This window comes from Macrotis lagotis, chromosome 2, assembly GCF_037893015.1.
Source record: "Macrotis lagotis isolate mMagLag1 chromosome 2, bilby.v1.9.chrom.fasta, whole genome shotgun sequence".
NCBI lineage: Eukaryota > Metazoa > Chordata > Mammalia > Peramelemorphia > Peramelidae > Macrotis > Macrotis lagotis.
The window spans coordinates 138,650,288-138,670,309 of NC_133659.1; the positions used below are offsets into that span (position 1 = coordinate 138,650,288).

At 36.2% G+C, this 20,022-nt stretch overlaps 1 protein-coding gene across 1 annotated transcript in view; it reads left to right on the plus strand.

Moving 5' to 3' along the window:
• Positions 1-935: 935 nt before the first annotated feature.
• The window catches only part of PLD5 (phospholipase D family member 5), a 397,224-nt gene continuing 378,137 nt past the window's right edge, over positions 936-20,022 (plus strand). Inside the window, exon 1 of the mRNA XM_074222900.1 lies at positions 936-1,379. Coding sequence (XP_074079001.1) covers positions 1,191-1,379 — 189 coding nt within the window. The 5' untranslated portion in view covers positions 936-1,190. The remainder of the gene's footprint in view (positions 1,380-20,022) is intronic.

Below are 20,022 nucleotides of genomic sequence, written 5' to 3' on the forward strand. Positions count from 1 at the left end.
GCTTCAGTGGCTCCACTGGTCTGTGGTAATCATGATGTTAACAATGCCAGTTAAGGACAAATGATAATGCATCCTGCAAGATTTGCATTATTGCACCTAACATGCAAAGTATTATCCACGAGGAAAGCATTCTGGGAATAGAAGCTGGTGGATCTTCTCCCCCGAAACCCTCTCTCCGCCTCCCTACAGCCACGGTACACTCAGACGAGATTAATGAATTCCTTGAATGGAAAGTTATTCAACTTTTAGAGTGAAGAAAAGGAAATAAGAGAAAGTTGGTGGGCCGGAAGGGCCGGAAGGTGGATGGATGGATGAATGAGTGTGAGGGATGGAGGGGAAGGATGGAGGGAAGGGATAGCCTTAATGTCTTTCCCACCCTTTCCATCTCCGGAACTGCCCGAAGAGGAAGAGGAGGGAGGAAAAAGAAGGAGGGCTGAAGAAAGGATTCCCGTTCTGAAGTGTGTGTGGCCCTTAAAGTTAAAAGGAGGGAAAAGACAGCCAGGGGACCACCGTGGTCTGACCCTGGGGCGGAGGGGGCGTAGCGAGCTGGGCGGCTGCAGCCGGACTCCGCGTTCCTCTTCTAACCTCAGCAGCGGCAGAAGCAACAACAGCGGCAGCTTCAGCAGCTCACTGCACCAACCTGCGGGCTGACTGGAGAGCCCCGGCCCCTCCCACTCCCACTCCCCTCCACCCCCCGCCGCCCTCTGGCTGCTCCTGCCGCCTGCTCCTCCTCTCCCTCTCCCTCTCCTCAGTCCCCTGCCCCCCAGTCCCAGCCGGTGCCGCAAGGAGCCGGGCTGCGAGGCGTCTGCCTTGGACTGCAGCTGGCCGGGCGACAGAGACCGCCAGCCACCTGCACCTGGCGCGGCTGCCTTCCAGGAGCTTGGGCCCCCTCCCCCTCCCCCTTCTGTCCCCCCCACTCCCTCCTCCCCACCTCCTCAAACCCTGACATCAGCCTCCTCCTCCTCCTCCCCCCTCCTCCATCACCACCTTCCCCAGGGAGCTCAGCTAGCTTCCCGCTGCCTCCTCTCTCCTCTTCCTTTGCTCTTACCGTTCAGCCTCACCACTCCCCAACAGCTCGCACTTCTGCCCGGGCTTCCCTCTCCTCCAGCCTCCTCAACCTCCCGCCCTCTTAACGCCCCCCACCCCGAATCCCCTCCCCAGGACAGGGGCCGTAGCCTTGTCATGTCAGGATGGAGATCCGGCAACACGAGTGGCTCTCGTCCTCCCCCCACGAGGGCTTCGAGCAGATGAGGCTCAAAAGCCGCCCCAAGGAGCCCTCCCCGAGCCTCACTCGAGTAGGTGCGAACTTCTACAGCAGCGTCAAACAGCAAGACTACAGTGCCAGCGTCTGGCTCCGGAGGAAAGACAAATTGGAGCACGTAAGGCTCTCCCCTACTTTCTTCAGTGCAACGCCCACCCCCCCCCCGCGCCTCGGCCCCCTTCCCCAAGTGGCCGGAGGATGCTAGGAAATTGCTTGGGAGTCCGAGGTGGGGGTTGCTTGGGTATTCGGGGGGCCGAGTACTATGGTAGGAAGAAGTGGCGACTTGTCCGGCGAAACCTCCTTGGGTCTCCCTATTTGCTGTCTTAGGCTCTGGGCGACCCGACAAATTGACTTCTCATTCCGCCCTCAATGTGCTGGTTTCCTGCCGTGCACTTTCTTTTTTGGTAAAGACCAAGCTGCCGGCAGTGGACAGGGAGCGTTCCCGTCCGAGCGAACGCTGCCCCTTGCAACGGAACTCTTGGGCTCCTGGAGTGTTGTCCCGAGGGTGCGGGATGTGTGTGATGGGGAGTGAAGGGAGGTGAGATTCTCGGAGGATCCGCTCCTGTGGGTGGATCTGATGGATGCGATTTACATTCCATGTATTTTTAAAGTGCGTTTAGGATGCCTGTTAGGGGAATTTGCGTTTTTCGCTCCCACCCCTAAGCTTCCATAAACTTGGAGCAGTTAAGTTCACCCAGTGAAGATGAAGTCTATGCTCCCTTAGAGTTTTCCTGCAGTGTCCATTGTGGTGAAGCTATTAGGCACATTCTAGAGTTGAGCTAAATCAGAGGAATATGCATGAATCAAAGGCAAAAAGACAGAACAGGTCACTGGGAAACTCACAAACCTGCTAGTTGTACTTACACTGAGAACTGGATAACAGGCTGGGTGCATTGATGCTAAGTTTACAATGTATGCAGAAGATCTTCTAGTCAGATAAGGCCAGTTTTATCGGGAAGAGGAAAAAACCTCTCTTCCTCATCCATACTCTTTATTAAAATTATGTATATTCCATCAAACTTATAAATTACCTTTACTAGAACTTCCATAAGTCAAATGTCAAAGGTGAAGGGAGGGGAGGGGGGGATAGGTCGAGAGTGCAGTACCACTAGTTAAGGTAAATAGAGTACCTCTGAACTGCATAAACCACTTCATTCCTGTGATCATGGCATATCATGGTCTCATAGTATTTAGGTTATATCTCCAGTTGTGATAAAAGGATAAGAACTCCTGGAAACCATACATTTCAAACCTTTGCATAGAGTTTTTTCTATTTCTCCTCCACATGTCTCTCTAATGCTTTACAGTTACAAAAAAGTCTTCACAGGAGAAAGCCTGTTAGCAGGGCATTCCCTATTGGAAATGAAAAAGGAAGGTCAGTGCCTTTACTCAGTAGGACTTATGTTTAAGTCTTCAAAAACTCATCATTTCGGGCTTTGATTTTGTTAACAGATTCTGCTTTGAGCGTAAATAATCATTTTCTAAGACAAAACTGCTCCCCCCCTCTGAATTTTTTTGGGGGGAACTGAGGTAATTAAACAGTTTCTAATTTCTCTAGGTTTAAAAGGTAATACCATCCACTAAAAAATGAACATTAAACATTTCTCCAAGATAAACAGAGTTTGGCTCTCTTCTTCCCTAAAATTGAGCAATAATATTTTCATGTAATTTGGATTTTTGTGAAAGTCTGCCTTTAGAATGAAGTGTTCACAACCCTGGAACACTAAGGGGGAAAAATGCTTCATTGTATGTTGTTTCACAATTAATGCAAGTACTTTGGAAGGCTTTTAGCTGGTTTATTTCCTTTATTCTGTATAAATCAATAAAGATAAAAGATGGGAAACTTTCTGTGTGCTTCTTGTTAAGCTATAGACCCTGACTGATTTTAGTATTAAATAGTTATTCATTTCAAAATAGTCTTTAAGAATATTAATTGAATTACATGATAATGGGTGTAAAGCAAGCATTGGCTTTCTGGGGTTGTAAGACTTAGGTGATTGCGCCACTTTTGAGAGGCCAAATAAATGAATGGATGACTTCATCATTTGAAATCTTGCTTCTCTTTTCTTGCCTCTTCCTCTTGCCCTTAAACAAATACATCATTCTTAAATTAAGAAATTAGTGATGTTACTATTAAAAAGTCAATGAGTTTGTGGGGGCTTTCTTTCTCCTCTTTATGATGTGTATTTCTGTTCTAATATTGCTGTTTTGTGTCTGCTTACTTTTCTGAAAGGAGATCTTCAAGTTGCCGCTTTTTTAGTTATTCTTCATGGAATTTTGCTGGCAACAATTTCTATCTGCTTCCAGAATCATATCTTTAAATGTATTAGGAAAAATGAAATCTGGTGTTTTTAAAAACTTGATTTGAAGTTGTGCTCTGTGTATTATATTTCATATAAACCATGACGTAGTCTATTTATCATTGGCTTTAAATTATCCATATAAACTCAAAAACAATTTTTTCCAAAATGTATGTCATAGTGACAACTCATAATTCTGATACATAAATGTCATAATGTATCATGTCTGTATTACGATAAAATCATGGTCAAAGAGTAAGAAAAATGAATTTCTCTAGCAGCATCCTTCCGAGGAAGAACTTCAGAGGTTGAAGTGTTCAGGATTCATCAAACAATATACAAAGATCACATTTCTAAAAGAAACTTCTATATCAGGCCTTCCTCTCTGCTCTCTTTTCTTTTCCTTTCTTTTCTGCATCAGAGGGATGATCATAATTTTTTTAATCACATGGGTCAAAGTTAATTTATGTTTATTAATGAGTAGAACATGTGCTTGAAAAGTGGTCTATGTACTTCTTTCTCTGGACGCTTTTAATGGTCAACTAAATACAAAGAAAATTTATCATTTTCATTGAGAAGTATTTTCAATGCTTAATGACAAGTACAGAAGTGAAATATAGTAGTGTGGCATAAATTCAAATCTTGTCTCTATCCCTACCTATCCATGTGACCTAGGATAAACCATTTCATTCTGGCTCACATTTTTCTCATATTTAAAATGAAGGAATTGGACTAGATGACTTTTAAGGGCACTTTGGCTTCAAATTCTATGAACCTGTGAAGAGAAGTATTTTTGCTTAATTTTGAAGGATTGTTTCCATGCCATTATCAGGGAGCTTGCTAATCACTGTTTTTTTTTTTTTTTTTTTGGCTAATCACTTTTCAACTGCTATTGAATTAGTCACCAAGAAAATCATTTTCAGGAGTCAAGCATCTAATGCTCTCCTTTGTCCTGAAGCCCAACTTTCCTTAATAAGGGATGTGCTTGGAAAAATAAAGGTAGTTCCATTTTCTCTATCAGCTGATTATCTAGAAACCTTTTAGGCTCAAGCTAATAATATAGCATGCAGTCATGAACAGAAATGCTGGGAAGAAGGTCAACCATATTATCTCACCCCTGAGATTTGGATAAAAACCCTTAGTAGAGGGGCTTTTAAGAGGACAATTAAGCAGCAATCTGAAAGCCCATTTGCACCAAGCCAGAAAGATTGGAAGAAATAATGTTAAGTGCATTAAAACCTGTAGTGTGGTTTGACTTCAGGGGAATGTTTTCAACTCTCTATGTATATCCCAACCCTATTTGGGAAAGGGCAATGTGCAGTTTACCTCCTTTGATATGACATTTACATAGTTGGCTCTTGTCAAATAATTTACTCATGAGTGTTTCTTGCCCTCTCTTTTTTTTTCTGACCCAAATCTGGTGTGCCTGTTTTATCTTCAGAATGAACAGGTTTACCCATACTGAGAGAAATTCTATAAGTCTAGAACTTGTAGCTATATGAGTATAGGACAGAGAGTATATAGAATAATAGTTGAAGATGTGAAATGGAGGAAAAAGGATAACAATTAATTAAACACCTATCATGTGCCAAGCACTTTGCTAAACCTTTTACAAATATTATTTCAGTTGATCCTCATAACAACCTTGAAAAGTTGGTAGTTATTATTCCCATTTTTTTTAGAGTTGAGAAAACTGAGTTAAATAGAGTTAAAATGTGATGAGTCCCTATATCTGAATGAGTGCCTTAGCCCTGTGCCTTTTGTCCATTCTCTAGACAAGTGAGAGGATGGAGGAATCAAAAGTTCTTCCAATATCCAATATCTCTTCCTTGTTGTACAGATGATTACCTAGGTTCAGCTCTATGTTGACTACCCGAATTTCTTAGTGCTTTAGTTTTTCTAACTCCTTGTTTCTGTTCTTACCTTGCTGACTATCTATATAATCTGTTGCTGACTCCTGGCCTTCTCTGATTCCTGCTGTCTCTGCTGGCTCTGTTGTCTGCTCCACTGTTGGCCAGTTCTAATTTCATATGAATTTGTGAGTTCTCCATTATTGATATCTTCAAGTTTGTATATGAACGATTGATTTGGATTGGGGATTCCTATTTAGTTATGGGATGTTCAGAATGACCTCTGAGATTCTTTCCAACTCTGACTATTTTTCAGTTCTGACAAGTAAACCTATGGCCTATGTACGTTATAAACCCCAAGGCTACTAGTCTTACTTACAAACTTATTTAGACTTCAAGAAACCTGTTTAACCTACTTTTAAATCAAATGATAAATGAGGATAAAGAAATTAATGAAAGTCATCAGAATACCCAGAACTCGCTGTAATGAGTCATAATATCTTTGTTTATTAACTTCCTTTCACCCTTTCTTTTTAAAAAAATTTTTCCTCTAAATGCAAAATTATACCCACGAAAAGGGGCTTTATATTATCAGTGATTAGTGAATAAATGACACAAGCACAATTACTTCCTGAAGTGGGTTACATTGTGGACCAACATGTGACTGGCAGTGTTGAAATCATAATCTCATTCCTATCTCCTATTTTCTCAGAGAGAAAGGAGGAAAAGGGACAGATAACTGGAGTAAATGAGGTTTAACATTTTTCAAAATTTAAAATGAAATTCATGTTATATGTTTATATTGCATCCCATAAAAAGAAACCTAACATTTTGAAATAATTTGAAAAATATTATTATTATTATGATTATTGGATATGACTTCAAACCCAAAAATAAACTCCAAGAATAAGTAAGAAATAATTATTTCTATGTCTTTTTTAACTCCCAAAAGTCAAAATTTAAAATTAAATCTCATAGTATTGTCTAATGAGTTCTTTTGTTTTTTGTTGTGTCAATTGTGTTAATCACATTTGCATCACTAATGTACTCTTTCAAAGTGTATTGACATTTGAGTTAGTTTTAAATGGTCTTTGAAGACTTTTCCTCCTAATTTGGCCTGAGTTGTTTGCCTGGACTAAATAAAACGTGTGTCTTTATGTGTTTATAGCTATTTAATGAATTAGATTCTTGGGCTTAACATTCTGACATAGGTACATGCTAACCCTATTTCTATCAAGAATTCTAGTTTTCTTCAAAAAAATTTTCATTATGATTTCCTGTGCCTCTGCTAGGTTTGAGTCCTAATCATGTTTTCCTTACTTTCATTTTAACTACGATTTATATTCTTTTGAATAGTTTTTGATTCAACAAACATTTTTTCTGAGATTTCCTAACTGTGTGATTCTGGACAGATCACTTAACCTCTAAATGCCATAGATAATTCTCTAAGATCTTTAAGTTGCAGAGAAATTGCCAAACATACTAGATATAGGGAATTTCTTTACCTTGGAGTCCATTTTATTGATGAAATCATAGATTTAGGCCAAAAAGAACATGCACAAGTAATTATATACTGGGTGTTGGGAATATAAATAGGAAAACCTAAATAGATTCCATACTATACAACTTTGTAATCTAGTAAAGAAGATAAAGGGTAGTCAAAAAAACTGCATACATACTACTTATTTGTTCTTGGTAGAAATCAAACAGGAGAGATAAAAAAGGGAGAAATTATTTACCTGGGATGAGTAGTGAGATGGTATCAGGGAATAAGTTGGCAGCTGTAAATTAAAGGAAAGAATTTCAGGGGACAGATTTGTGGGGCATTCCATATTCCAGGCATGGAAGTCAGACCACCAAACACAAGAAGATATTTAAATAGAGGATGGTTTTGCCATACACCCTATATTGAAACATATAACAGTCTTGTCAGCAGAAACTCAATGTTCAATGTCTAAAAGAATGCAATCAAAAGTGTTGTAGGGCCGTGAAATACTGTTCAGATTTCCATTATCAAATCCAATATTTACCAAGAATGCATATTTTCCCCCAAGCAGCAATATAAAATATAATTTCTGAAATCCTTAATGAAATCCATGAATAGGACTTTGGAATAACATGACAAATCGTTCTCACATCAACCCTGAAAAGTAGGTGCTGTTATCATTCCCATTTTTACAGTCGCGAAAACTGAGGCAAATAGAGATTGGGTGACCTGCCCAGTCACACAGCTAGTAAAGTGTCTGAGGATAGTTTTGAACTTGTCTTACAGACTTCAGCCTCAGCATTCGATCTATTGCACAACCTAGTTTTCCATGTAGCCTAACTTTCTTATTGTACTGATAAAGAACTTTAAATGATATGCCCAAGGCCACACAGGTAGTACCTAGACTGAATTAAGAATTGAGACGTGCAAATGAGTTGCCTTAGTCCTATGCCTTTTGTCCTTCTCTATACAAGTGATAGGGTTAAGGAATTAATGGAATAGGCCTTATTCTGTTTATGTTATCAAGTTTCTTTCAGCTTACTCTGTACTTCCAAGTTAATGTCAATAAATCAATCAGCCAATAAGCACTTATTAATCCTTATTTGTGTGCCAAGTACCATGCTAAACCTTAGAGATAGAAAGAAAAAATTAAAAACAGACCCCACTCTGAAGAAGCTGGCATTCTAAATAGGGGCTACAACATGTACCTAATAAATCATGAGATACAAGCAGAGTAGATGGAAGGTAGTGAGGATGACCCTAGCATCTAGGAGGAGTGGGAAAGACCTCTTATAGAAGGCAGTGTTTTGAGTTTTAAGGGAGATCAGGGATTCTAAAAGACAAGGTTGAGGATGGAAAGCATCCCAGATATGAAATAGCTGCATGGAGTGTTGAAGACACAGAACCATAAAAATATGTTTCTACTCTGGAAGGTTTAACCATGGTTTAATAATTTGATGATGCTGATGATGAAGGTGATCATAATGATGATGAGTGATGATGATGATAGCACTTATTATGTACTAGACATTGTGCTAAGTGCTTCACAAATATTATCTCATTTGATCCTCATAAGATAGATAGGAAGTTGGAAACTGGGAGGTAGGAAACTGAGATAAACCAAGCTCAAATGACTTGCCCAGGATCACACATAGACAGTAAGTTTGTCTGAGGTTGGATTTGAACTAAGATCTTCCTGACTCTAGACCCAATACTCTATCCATTGTATCTAGCTACTCTAAAGTTAGAATTAGATAACTTTTTTGAATTTGTATGAGAGATTTATCTATGAGATCAAAGAAAAACTCCTTCATATCTCTAATCTTTTTAATTTTTTTTTAGGTTTTTGCAAGGCAAATGGGATTAAGTGGCTTGTCCAAGTCCACACAGCTAGGTAATTATTAAGTGTTTGAGACCAGATTTGAACCCAGGTACTCCTGACTCCAGGGCTGGTGCTTTATCCACTACCACCTAGCCATCCCCCCCATATCTCTAATCTTAACTAAGTTTTTTTTCAGTAAAATTGTGATTATGTACTACCTTTTTTATTTGCTAAGACAAAACTTCAAAAAGTGCACCATACTTATGATTCATTATTATTATTAAGAAGGAGGCTGAGGTGGTCAGAAAAAGTTTTTCAGGAAAGTTTTAAATTAGACCTTGAACAGTAAGGAAGTCAAAGTGTAAGCAAAGGTTATTGAGATATCAATGATCTTATAACTACCTAGCATGCATTTGACACTGTTTACTGTCTCCTTCTCCCACATACTCTCTTTTCATGTTAAGTCAATAAGCATTTATTAAGCATCTTCTATGTAGACAAACAGAAAAAGGCAAAGTAAAAATACCTATTTTGCTTTTGAGAATCTCGGTAATCTAATGAGGGACATAACATGTAAAAGACTATATGAAAAAAAGATAGAGATCTATAAGTTATCCTTCTATAGGATATATAACAGGCATATGTCCCTACATAAAGGCTATATCCTAAGGCTCTATATAGATATAGATATATGCATAAATATATATATATATATATATATATATATATATATAATAAAATTGGTAGTAGTCTTGGTGGGAAGGCATTGAGATTAAAGAGGACTAAGGCTTTTGGCAGAAGGTGAAATTTTATCTGGCATTAGAGGGAAGTCAGGGGAGTTAGGAATTAGATATGAGCTTGGAGAGGATTCTAGGCATGGAGAGCAAGTGAAAATTCCTGAAGTCAGAAGATGCAGCGTTTTATCCGGGCAACAGCAAGGAAGCAGGTATCACTTGACAGAGAGTAAGTGACTGGGGAATGAGATATAAGATTGGAAAGGTTGCAAAAGACTTTAAAAGCCAAACAGAAGTCTTTATATTTGATTTTGGAAATAACTGAGAACCATAGGAATTCACTAAATAAGGGGTGACATGGTAATACTTATTCTTTGGGAAGACAAATTTGACACCTCAGTGGTAGTTGAACTAGTTTAGGGAGAAGCTTTAGGTAGATTGAACAACCCTATTCTAAGCGCTCATCACCTCATGTCTGGACTATTGAAATAGCTTCTGCCTGTTACTATAGTTTTAACCTATTAAAGTTCAATAACTGTTTTCCTATTGGTCTTTTAATTTTCACTGAGTGTAAGGGCAGGTCTTCTAATTCTTTGTATTTCATATAGTGCCTTACACTGTTCCTAGCCTCATGGTAGGTGCTCTTTAGACATTTGTCTAATTGTTAGTGATAATGATACAAAGTCTCCCAAATGTCTCAGTGCAATTTTAAACCTGCCCTGAGACCTTTGGGACATTCTGTATTGTATACAAAAATGTATTGTGCTTGTGTAGTCATGTGTATATCAGAAACAAAAGAAATGCAAATAGCATCAGCTTGGGATAAGGGGAGAGATGCTCTAGTGAGCTACAGAACATGTCAGGAGTGAAGATGGATAATTGGACAAAAGAGAAAAGGAGAGTTAAAAATAGGGTGAGTTCCAGGAGAATTCTTGGTCTTGGGAAGTAGTATGGTATAATGAAAATAATTGATTACAGAAAATTTGATTCTACATTAGAGACTTATTAGGTGTGTGACCTTGGGTAAATCACTTAACTTCCTCATACCCCAGTTTATTCATCTGTAAAATTTAGGCAGTCTTAATTTTTTTTCCTAACATAATCTTGACTCTTCTAATCACTCCTTATGTATGACCATGTGAAAATTACTTTCCATATTTGGGCCTCAGTTTCCTGCTCTCTAAAACAAAGAATTTGGGTTAGATGACCTCTAAGGGTAGTGAGGTCCCTATCGCTGAAGTCTAAGAAAAGACTGAATGATCGGTTACTGAGAATTCTGGGTTCATTTAAGGGTTAGATTAAATGATTTCTTAGGTTCCTTTCTTCTATAACTAAAACAGCATAGAGAAGGCCACATTTTAATGATTCCTTTTCTTCAACCTCAGAATTCATTTTATTTTTAAAAATCAGTTAATAATTTATTTAGCAACTATTATGTGCTAAGTGTTGGAAATAAAAAAAAGCTAAAGAGATTCCCTCCTCCCAGGGAATTCACAGTCTAATGAGAAACAACAAGCAAATACATATGTACATATAAACTATATAAAGATAATCTACAGAAGGAAGGCAATAATAGAGGAATTAGGGAATTATGTAAAGGATGGAGCTTTAGCTTGGACTTGAAGGAATTCAGAAGGTAAAAACAAGGAAGAAAATTATTCTAGACATGAGGTGACATACAGTGAAAAATCTGGGGAAGAAGAGAAATAGCTTCCTTGGTGATTTATCCCCTAACAATGTAATACCATAATACCATCATAGACTCTCAAAGTTGCCTGGGACTCCACTCTAGATGCCATTTATTCTAATTCCCTACCTGATACATGAATATTTTTTGCAGTATATTCTTAAGTTGATCATCTAGTATTAGACTGAACATTGATAATGATGGGCAACTTATTATCTTATGATGAGAAGCTGATTAGGTCACCTGTTCATGATCACCCACCAAATAAATGATGCAATTTTTTAACTGCCAGGAAAGTCAATCAATAAGTATTTACTTAATGTCTAGGATGCATGTGCCAAGAACTGTGTTAGCCCTAAAATCTATTTTTTTTTCCAAAATGCAATTTCGTTTCAATCAGAGGTAATGTCTTGCAATGGTCATGACATCAGGAAGACCTGCATTTCAGTCATACCTCTGCCTAATTATGCTAGCCTAGCACCCTAGAAATAAGGTTATAATTTTCAGAGAAGAGGCTCATCTTTGTTGGTAGTTCTCCACCAAGAACTCCTTAGACTAATAAAATCACAGACTAGTGTCCCTCCCCACCCCTAATCTACACCAAGAAAACATTTTAACATCAGTTTGAAGAACAATTATGGTTAAGAAAAAAAATATTGAGTGATCCATTTGGACTGTCTTTTCTATCTTAATTCACTTGTTCATTGTACATTCTTTCTCTTTGAAAAGTACAGACCAGAAAGATCTAAGCCACTTTGGCAGCAAAGAATTTGTCAAAACAACTTAAAAATTCTTTTAAAGACCTGCCAGTCTTAATTATTATGTTTCTCCTACTACAACTTTTTTTGGCTTGAATGTTTCCAAACTATTTTCATCCCTTTATATTTTCTTGCTTCAATCCAGGACAAAACTTCCAAATATGACTAAAAGTGTTGCCTTTTGAGATTTGTAACACAGGATTAGAGGAGGCAAGAGAGAGAGAAAAATGTTCTGGCATTAGAGTTAGGGGATGATGAAGAGTTCAAATTCAGGCTCTGCTGCAGGTAGATACTATGCATAACTTTGAGACAAGGTAGTTTTTACTTAGCTGAATCAACTTATAATGCTTTCTATACATTTACTTGTCAGATATCTTTTCCTTTCTAAGTCAAAGCAAATCTTTTGTTAATTACTGAGTGACCTATAAGAGTTGCATTTTGATACAGTTTTGGAGAGCAAAAAAAATCTTTTACTTATCAAATTACAAGGAAATTTTAATGGTTGGGTGTCATGGAAAGAGCAAAGAAATAGGTAGACATGATTTTGTGCATTAAATTTCCACTCTAATAGGCCAGTACTTGGGATTAACACATCTTTCACTGCCTTTTGCTTGCATATTTCTACCCTAAAACATAAAAATAAAAAAAAGATATAAGATGAAATTGATAAATATCAGTGCATGTGATAATGCATTCATAAGTACTATTTTTCTTTCACATTCTGGAGTAGTTTGTGCTTCAAATTCTGAGACATTATTGAAGGAAACTATTCTTGAGAGAAAAGAACCTCATCTTTTCCTTGCTAAATGGAATTCTTTTTTTTTTTTTGACAAGGCAACGGGGTTAAGTGGCTTGGCAAGGTCACACAGCTAGGTCATTATTAAGTGCCTGAGGTAGGATTTGAACTCAGATCCTCCTGACCCCAGGGCCAATATTTCCACTGTGCCACCTAGCTACCCCAAATGGAATTCTTATGTTGTTCAACTTGAAGTTAATCGAATGAGAATCAGTTCAGGAAAGTAATTATTAGGGTATGGACAACAACATAAATAATTTACTTTTTAAATTGAATGTTGCTGTGTCTCTAGTTAATGGATTATCATTGTGACAAGGGAGAGTCTTTTTCTTTTTAGTGGTCATGGAATCATAGGACTTTGAAAACTGAAATCATTCAGTCCTCCTTGACCCTTTCAGATGGGAAAGTTGAAATACTGAGAAACTATGACTTGATCAGAATCACAGCTAGCTAGTTCAGTTATTGAGAACTCAGGTCACATTGCTCTAAGTTCAGAATTATTTCAAGAACATTTCAATTATTTCACTAATATTGTGTTTTAGAAAGATTTGAGGTCCCTAAAGGGCTATCCCTTCTTCTTTCAGCAATCATAAATTCTGTGGTAACATTTTGACTTATTCTAGTTAGAATCAACACTTTGACTTCTATAAGAAGTTATGCTCAGAGATCAAAAATCACCTAAATACCTAGTCTTATTATGTAGCAAATCTTTGTTAAGGTGATAGACAGGGGTCAAAGAATGTGCTATATTGTTTCATTCAGTCATTTTTCAATCATTTCTGACTCCTCAAGACCCAATTTGGGGACTTCTTGGCAAAGATACTGGAGTGGTTTGCCATTTTCTCTTCTCCACCTCATTTTAAAGATGAGGAACTAAGTAAAAAAAAAAAGTTAGGGGACTTACTCAGGGTTACACAACTAGGAGCTATCTGAGGCCATATTTGAACTCAGAAAGATGAATCTTCCTAACTCCAATTCCAGTACTCTTATCTACTACACCACTTAGCTGTTCTATTTTTGTTGCTCATTCATATCTTACTCTTCATAATCCATTTTGGAATGTTCTTGACAAAGATACTGGAATGGTTTCTCATTTCCTTCTCCAGATCATTTTACACATGAGCAAATAGAGTCAGCAGGATTAAGTGACTTCTCCAGCATCACACAACTAATATCTGAGGACCTGAACTCAGAACTTCAGATCCAGGGTTCTGTCCATTGTGCCACATTGCTACAGGGCTAGCATCTTATTTATTAGGTACTGACATTTATAGGAATTCATTAAGAGACAGAAGTAACTTAATAGTAGATTTCTTGCCTCCTAGAAAAACATGTATGGATTTATTCTTGATTACCATTTTCCATGTTTTTTTTTCTTTTTTTCTCTTTTTTTTGCAAGACAGTGGGGTTAAGTGACTTTAGATTACATAACTAAATAAGCATTAAATGTCTGGGGTCAAATTTGAACTCAGGGCTTCCTGACTCCAGGGCAAGTGCTCTACTCAGTGGGCCACTTAACTACCCCGTGTGTTTAACAAAAAGACATTGGACTATTAAAGGAGACCATAATGGCCTTTTAAGATATGTGTTCAACTAGTTATAAAAGGTGCACATGGGCCCTAAAATCTGTCTCACTCCATTCAGACCTTAAATCTTGATTGATTATAGGTCTTTTTTGTTTTGTTTTGCAGTATTTATCACAAAACAGGGAAATATAATGAAATTATCAATCATGTTGCCTGAGATTTTATAGCAATGATTTTTGGGGGAAAGGCTGTTCTTTTCTTTTCTTTTTCCCAATTCCATGCAAAGATACTTTTAAACATTCATTTTTTATAAGTTTTGAATTCTACATTTTCCCCTTCCCTTTTCTTGACAATGAACAATCTGATATAGGTTATATATTAGTAATCTTATTAAATATATTTCCATATTAGTCATGTGAAAAGGAAAAATGAGATGAAAAAACATGAATCAAATTTTAAACAAAAATGTAAAACAAATTTCATTTTAGAAAATGAAAATAGTATTCTTTGTTCTACATCTAGACACTATAGTTTTTTTTTTCCTCTGGGTGTAGACTGTATTTTGGGGAGAGAGATTATTCTTAAAACCAAAATTTTCTTAAGCTTTTTTTTTAACCTTTTACAACTGTTTTCAAATGTTCATTTGCTTCTGTTATTCCTTCATTTTGAGATGTGTTGAAAGTAGAAGGATGGAAAAAAATAGGAATTTTCTCTAACTCCAGGTCTACTTGGTCGTTTAATGTGTGGATGAGAAGCTTCTTATCCTTGACCCTCAATTTGCATCCTTCTTAGCTAACTTCTGTGTATTTCCTTATTTTCCAACTTGGAATCAGACTATTTTGAATTTTTAAATCAAGGAATCAAGTTTGTCCTTAACTCTACCTTATAAAATCACTGGGCTTAATGAAACTGTGCTAAGACTATGCTAGAAAGTCAAAAAATATTCAGATCATATGGATTTACAGAAAAGGAAATCTTGAAGTCTGCTTTAGCAATATGCCCTTTTTCTCTGGAAGCTTTTCTGGATGTCTTCATATAAACTTTCCCCTATGATAATTTTAAACTATTTCTGCTTGTTTTGTTCTTCTAGATAGATTTTAATATGAAAATTACCATCCAGAGAATGAATACCCTTTTAAATTCAAGAGAACATTATTTCTCTAGTAGATAAAGGTAGGTTCTATTATTATTCCCATTATGTCTGGGATCATTTTTCTCTGCTATTAAGTACCTGAGGTTGAGTTGAACTCAAGTCTTCCTGACTTCAAGTCCAACATTCTATCCATTGTGACACATAATTGCAATTATAGCAATATTAGGGAGCACATTTGATTTGGTTCTCAATTAATATTTGACTTGCAAATTAATTGAATTTTTTCCCAAATATTTTGGCCACTTGGCCAAATATTGCCATAGAGATGGGATAATACTTTAATAAGGAGTTATCTGATCAAAAGGAGGGGGAAATAAGTGATTTGAAAGAGAAAAGGGTGAATAAGGAGAAGGAAAGAAGGAAAGTTCGGAAAAAAAAGTTTAAGAACTAAGGATTTTAGGGCAACTGATAGCACACTGGATAGATCACTGAACCCTGAAGACAGGAGGATCGGAGTTCAAATCCAGCCTCAGATGATTACTATGCAATCCTAATGAAGTCACCTAATTCCGAGAGAGAGAGAGAGAGAGAGAGAGAGAGAGAGAGAGAGAGAGAGAGAGAGAGAGAAGTGCCAATTTGGCAAAATTCTGGATTATAAGGCACCATAAATAATTCTGATTAACTGTATGACTTCAGGTAGGACATTTTTCCTCATATGTAAAATGAAGGGATTAAAAATTGTCTCCAAAACACTTTCCTTTCCAAAACCTATAATCCTGAAGGTTCTCTTATCTGCTTAAAGTTAACTCCTTCCTGTGTTTTCTTGGCTGCTCTTGCTTTCAAGTTGTTAATTTTTTGTATTGCTTGTTCTATTTTACTATATCCTTTTAAAAAAATAATAATGATTGTTTACTCTTATTCCTGGATGGGACTGTGAACTACCACAAGAAACTAAGAATTTTAAAATGAGATAATGTACTATATATTTGAATGACCAAGGAGTCCTTGGCAAACCTTGTACCACCTTTAACATTTATAAAGGATTTGGTGAACCTTAAAGTGTCATTGATAGTTTCAGATCCTGCTAATGTTAATAGTAATAATGATAATTAAACCTAATGCCTAATAACATTCTCCAATCTCTTATGCACATACATTTGAGACTGGGAAAAAGACAATTTTAGAAAATGAAAGACAACTGTACTTTCTTTGTTTCTTTCCATCTGAGAAGTGATACTACACATCTAGGAATGGGTAGCAACTTTACAGCATTTTAGTTCCTCCTATGTCAGGCTTCATTATTTTATTTGAAGTAATATGAACTTTTTTCAGATATAGACTACCATATTTATTAAAAATATAAGAATACATAATGAAAATAAATGCAAATGATTTGGGACTTTCTCATTTTTATTTTCATGACAAATCCCCACAGCTATTGGAAAATAATAGTTGGTTATATTGAAAAGTAAAGGAATATCTTTCTAGGTGAATTTTCCTTCCAGAATGTTGGAAAATGTTTTAAAATTATATAGATTAAGAGGACAGAAAACATGAAAGGAAACAGAAAGAAAAGAAGAAGAAAAAACAAGAGGGCAAATTTTACAAGTTTTGTATGGGAGTTTGATGTAGATATATTTTACCCAAAATCATTTATTTTGTTTTGTGTTGCATTAAAAGATAAAATCAGAGAATATAAAGCACTTGACCCTTGCTGGTATTTTAAGAATTAAATTTTAAAGTACTCTTTAATTATTAATAATCTCAGAGAAATTATAAAAATTGAAGAGAGAAAAAGACATCCATGAATGTAAGAAAAAAACTTTTAAGTGTTTTGTTACTGTTCAGATATTTTTCAGTCTTGTCTAATCCTTTGTGACCCCCTATTTGGGGTTTTCTTGGCAAAGATACTGAACTTGTTTGCCATTTCTGTCCCTAGCCCTTTTTATAGATTAGGAAATTGAGGCAAACAGGGCTAAGTGATTTGCTCAGGGTCACACAGTGAGGAAGTGTGTTAAGCTCAGAAAGATGAGCCTTCCTTACTCGAGGCCCCTCACTCTACTCTTAGAAGTGAAAAAAAAATCCTTAGAAGTGAATTAGGAGGGGCAGCTAGGTGATGCAGTGAATAGAGCACAGGCCCTGGAGTCAGGAGACCTGATTTCAAATTTGACCTCAAAAACCTAAAAAAAAGTAAATTAGGAAATATTTTTCCTCCATATGGACTAAAGGTTCAACCAGTATGTATTGAAGGTGGCTTGATTTCATTCATTCAACAAAATACTTGTTTAGGTATGGGGGAGGTACAAAATATAGATTATAGATTAAGAACACTCTCTGATCTAGCAGACAAATTTTGTGGAATAACATCTTTCTTTAAAATATCTGTTATCCTATAGGGAGGGAAAAATTCAAACAGAAAAGAAATTATAGGTTTTGCTTTCTTCTATAATTTCAAGAAATAAGAGTCATATTTTCCCTACTGTTTTTTTCTATCATTATGAAATATTTGCTAGTGAGAATGTAATCCTGTATTCAGTTTTCTTAATGTACTTTGGAAAATATTCCCATTTATAGAGATGCTAAAGAAAGAACTCATTGAGTCTCCATATCAATGAAAATTGAAAAATAAAATTAAAAAACCCCAAATGAAACATTTGAAAGTAAAAATTTGGCACTAATTTTTTCTTTATTATCTTGTAAATTGTATTTCCTCCAATTTAGTGTGATATTAGTGATAAATTAAATCCCAAACATTACAAAATATGAAAATTAAATGTCTCCTGGTTATATTAATTCTCTTGCATTTTAGAAGGTGCGCTAAAAAGTCCGATGATGGCACTATGATGAGTATGAAATGTGTATATATATATATATAAATATATATATATATATATATATATATATATATATGTTATGTGTGTGTATATAAATAATACCATGAGTTACTTTTGTCATTTCTAATAATTTTAAGTTAAGTTAAACTGATACAGTAAAACGTAACCCCAAATGACTATTGATTTCTTTTTTGGTAAAACAATATGTTATTGGAAACCAGAAAGCACTTCTTGGAAGCTCCACACAATTTAACTATATAAATCTTGAAACATTTTTTCCTTTGCTTGATCCTGAGTTGATATAGTATATTTTATTGAGTACTTACTATGTGCTTAATGCTTGACCATTCATCAATAATTAAAGATAGCAATAATTTTTGAGTATTTGGAATACTTCTCTCTCTATCTTTAGAGTAGCTTCTGGATCCTTAATAATAATTCTCAATGGAATATTAGTTATAATTCCTTTTGTTCTCTCTATTTTCTTATTATTTTATCTGATTTCAATTCTTTTGGAAGTTTTCAGCTCTTCTATAGCTTATATTTTTCTCTGTCTAGAAAAATCAATGGCACTCTGTTCACGGAAATAGATGTCAACATTACTACAGTTTTCTCATTTGAATCCATTAGCTCTGGTTGAGAGTGACTCCTTTTCTTTCTGATCACATTCCCTATTGCAAAATTGCTGATATTAAGGAAACAATACATATTGATTTCTTTTCCTTTCAAAGGTGATTCATATAGTTTTGTTTTCCTAGAAAGACCAATTAGTCAGTCAAAAAGCATTTATTTGTCATTTAGTTATTTTAGTCTTGTCTGACTTCCCATGACCCAATCAAGGTTTTCTCCAAAAAGATATTAGAGTGATTTGCCACTTCTTCTCCAAGCTCATTTTGTAGATGAGGAAACTGCAGCAAACAGACTTAAATGACTTGTCCAGGGTCTTAGAGACAGTGAATGTCTGACACTATATTTTAACTCATATTCCTGAATCCATGGCCAATGAAATATCTAACTTCCAAGTATTTTGTTTACTATGAAGGTCACCAGATTTAAAGCTTCCAATACTTGGGTGTTTATCCTTAGCACACAAGTAACAAGTCCAGGAAAAGCAATTTCATTTCCCTTAGCCTTAATTTTCTCATCTGTAAAATGAATAAGATAATATAATTCATAGCCCAGGGCACCACTATAGGCTAGTTTAGATTATATTTGATTCTAGATGCTTACCCATAGAGGACCAGTTTCTCTCATTGGTTTTGCCAACCACAGATGCTATGGGGAAATCTCCTGGAAAAAGGTTATTATGTCAGGGTTTCCCCAAATGTATTTATAAGATTGCCCAGTTTCTGCATAATCACTTAATGGACAATATGAATTTCAGGGATGGGACACTGAAATTGTGTAAGATGAAAGAGATTCTTGGGAGTCCATAAATAAATAATGATGTATAAAGAACTCAAGTATCCTATTAGATACCTCCCCAGAAAGTAAATTTAATTGAGGGGATTGCTAGGCAAACACTCTCCACTTATTGGATTATCAAAAACAACTCAAAAATAATATGATTGGCAAGGTCCAGAGCCCTAGCCCTAAAATTTCTACCCTTGTCACATGGCATGGTTTTAATTCTTTAACTATCATAGAGAGCATAGAAAGACTGAGACACTGTCTCAGCTTGCCTTTATAAAACAAAAGAGAAAAGATGACTCTTCCAGCAAGAACTTATACACACAGTCACCGATCAATTATTTTGGAGACAGGGCAGCTTGGTATTAGAGTGGATAGAGTAATTCACAGTCACGAGGACAGGAGTTTGAATCTGACCTCAAACACTTGACTCTTATTAGCTGTATGACCTTGGGCAAGTCACTT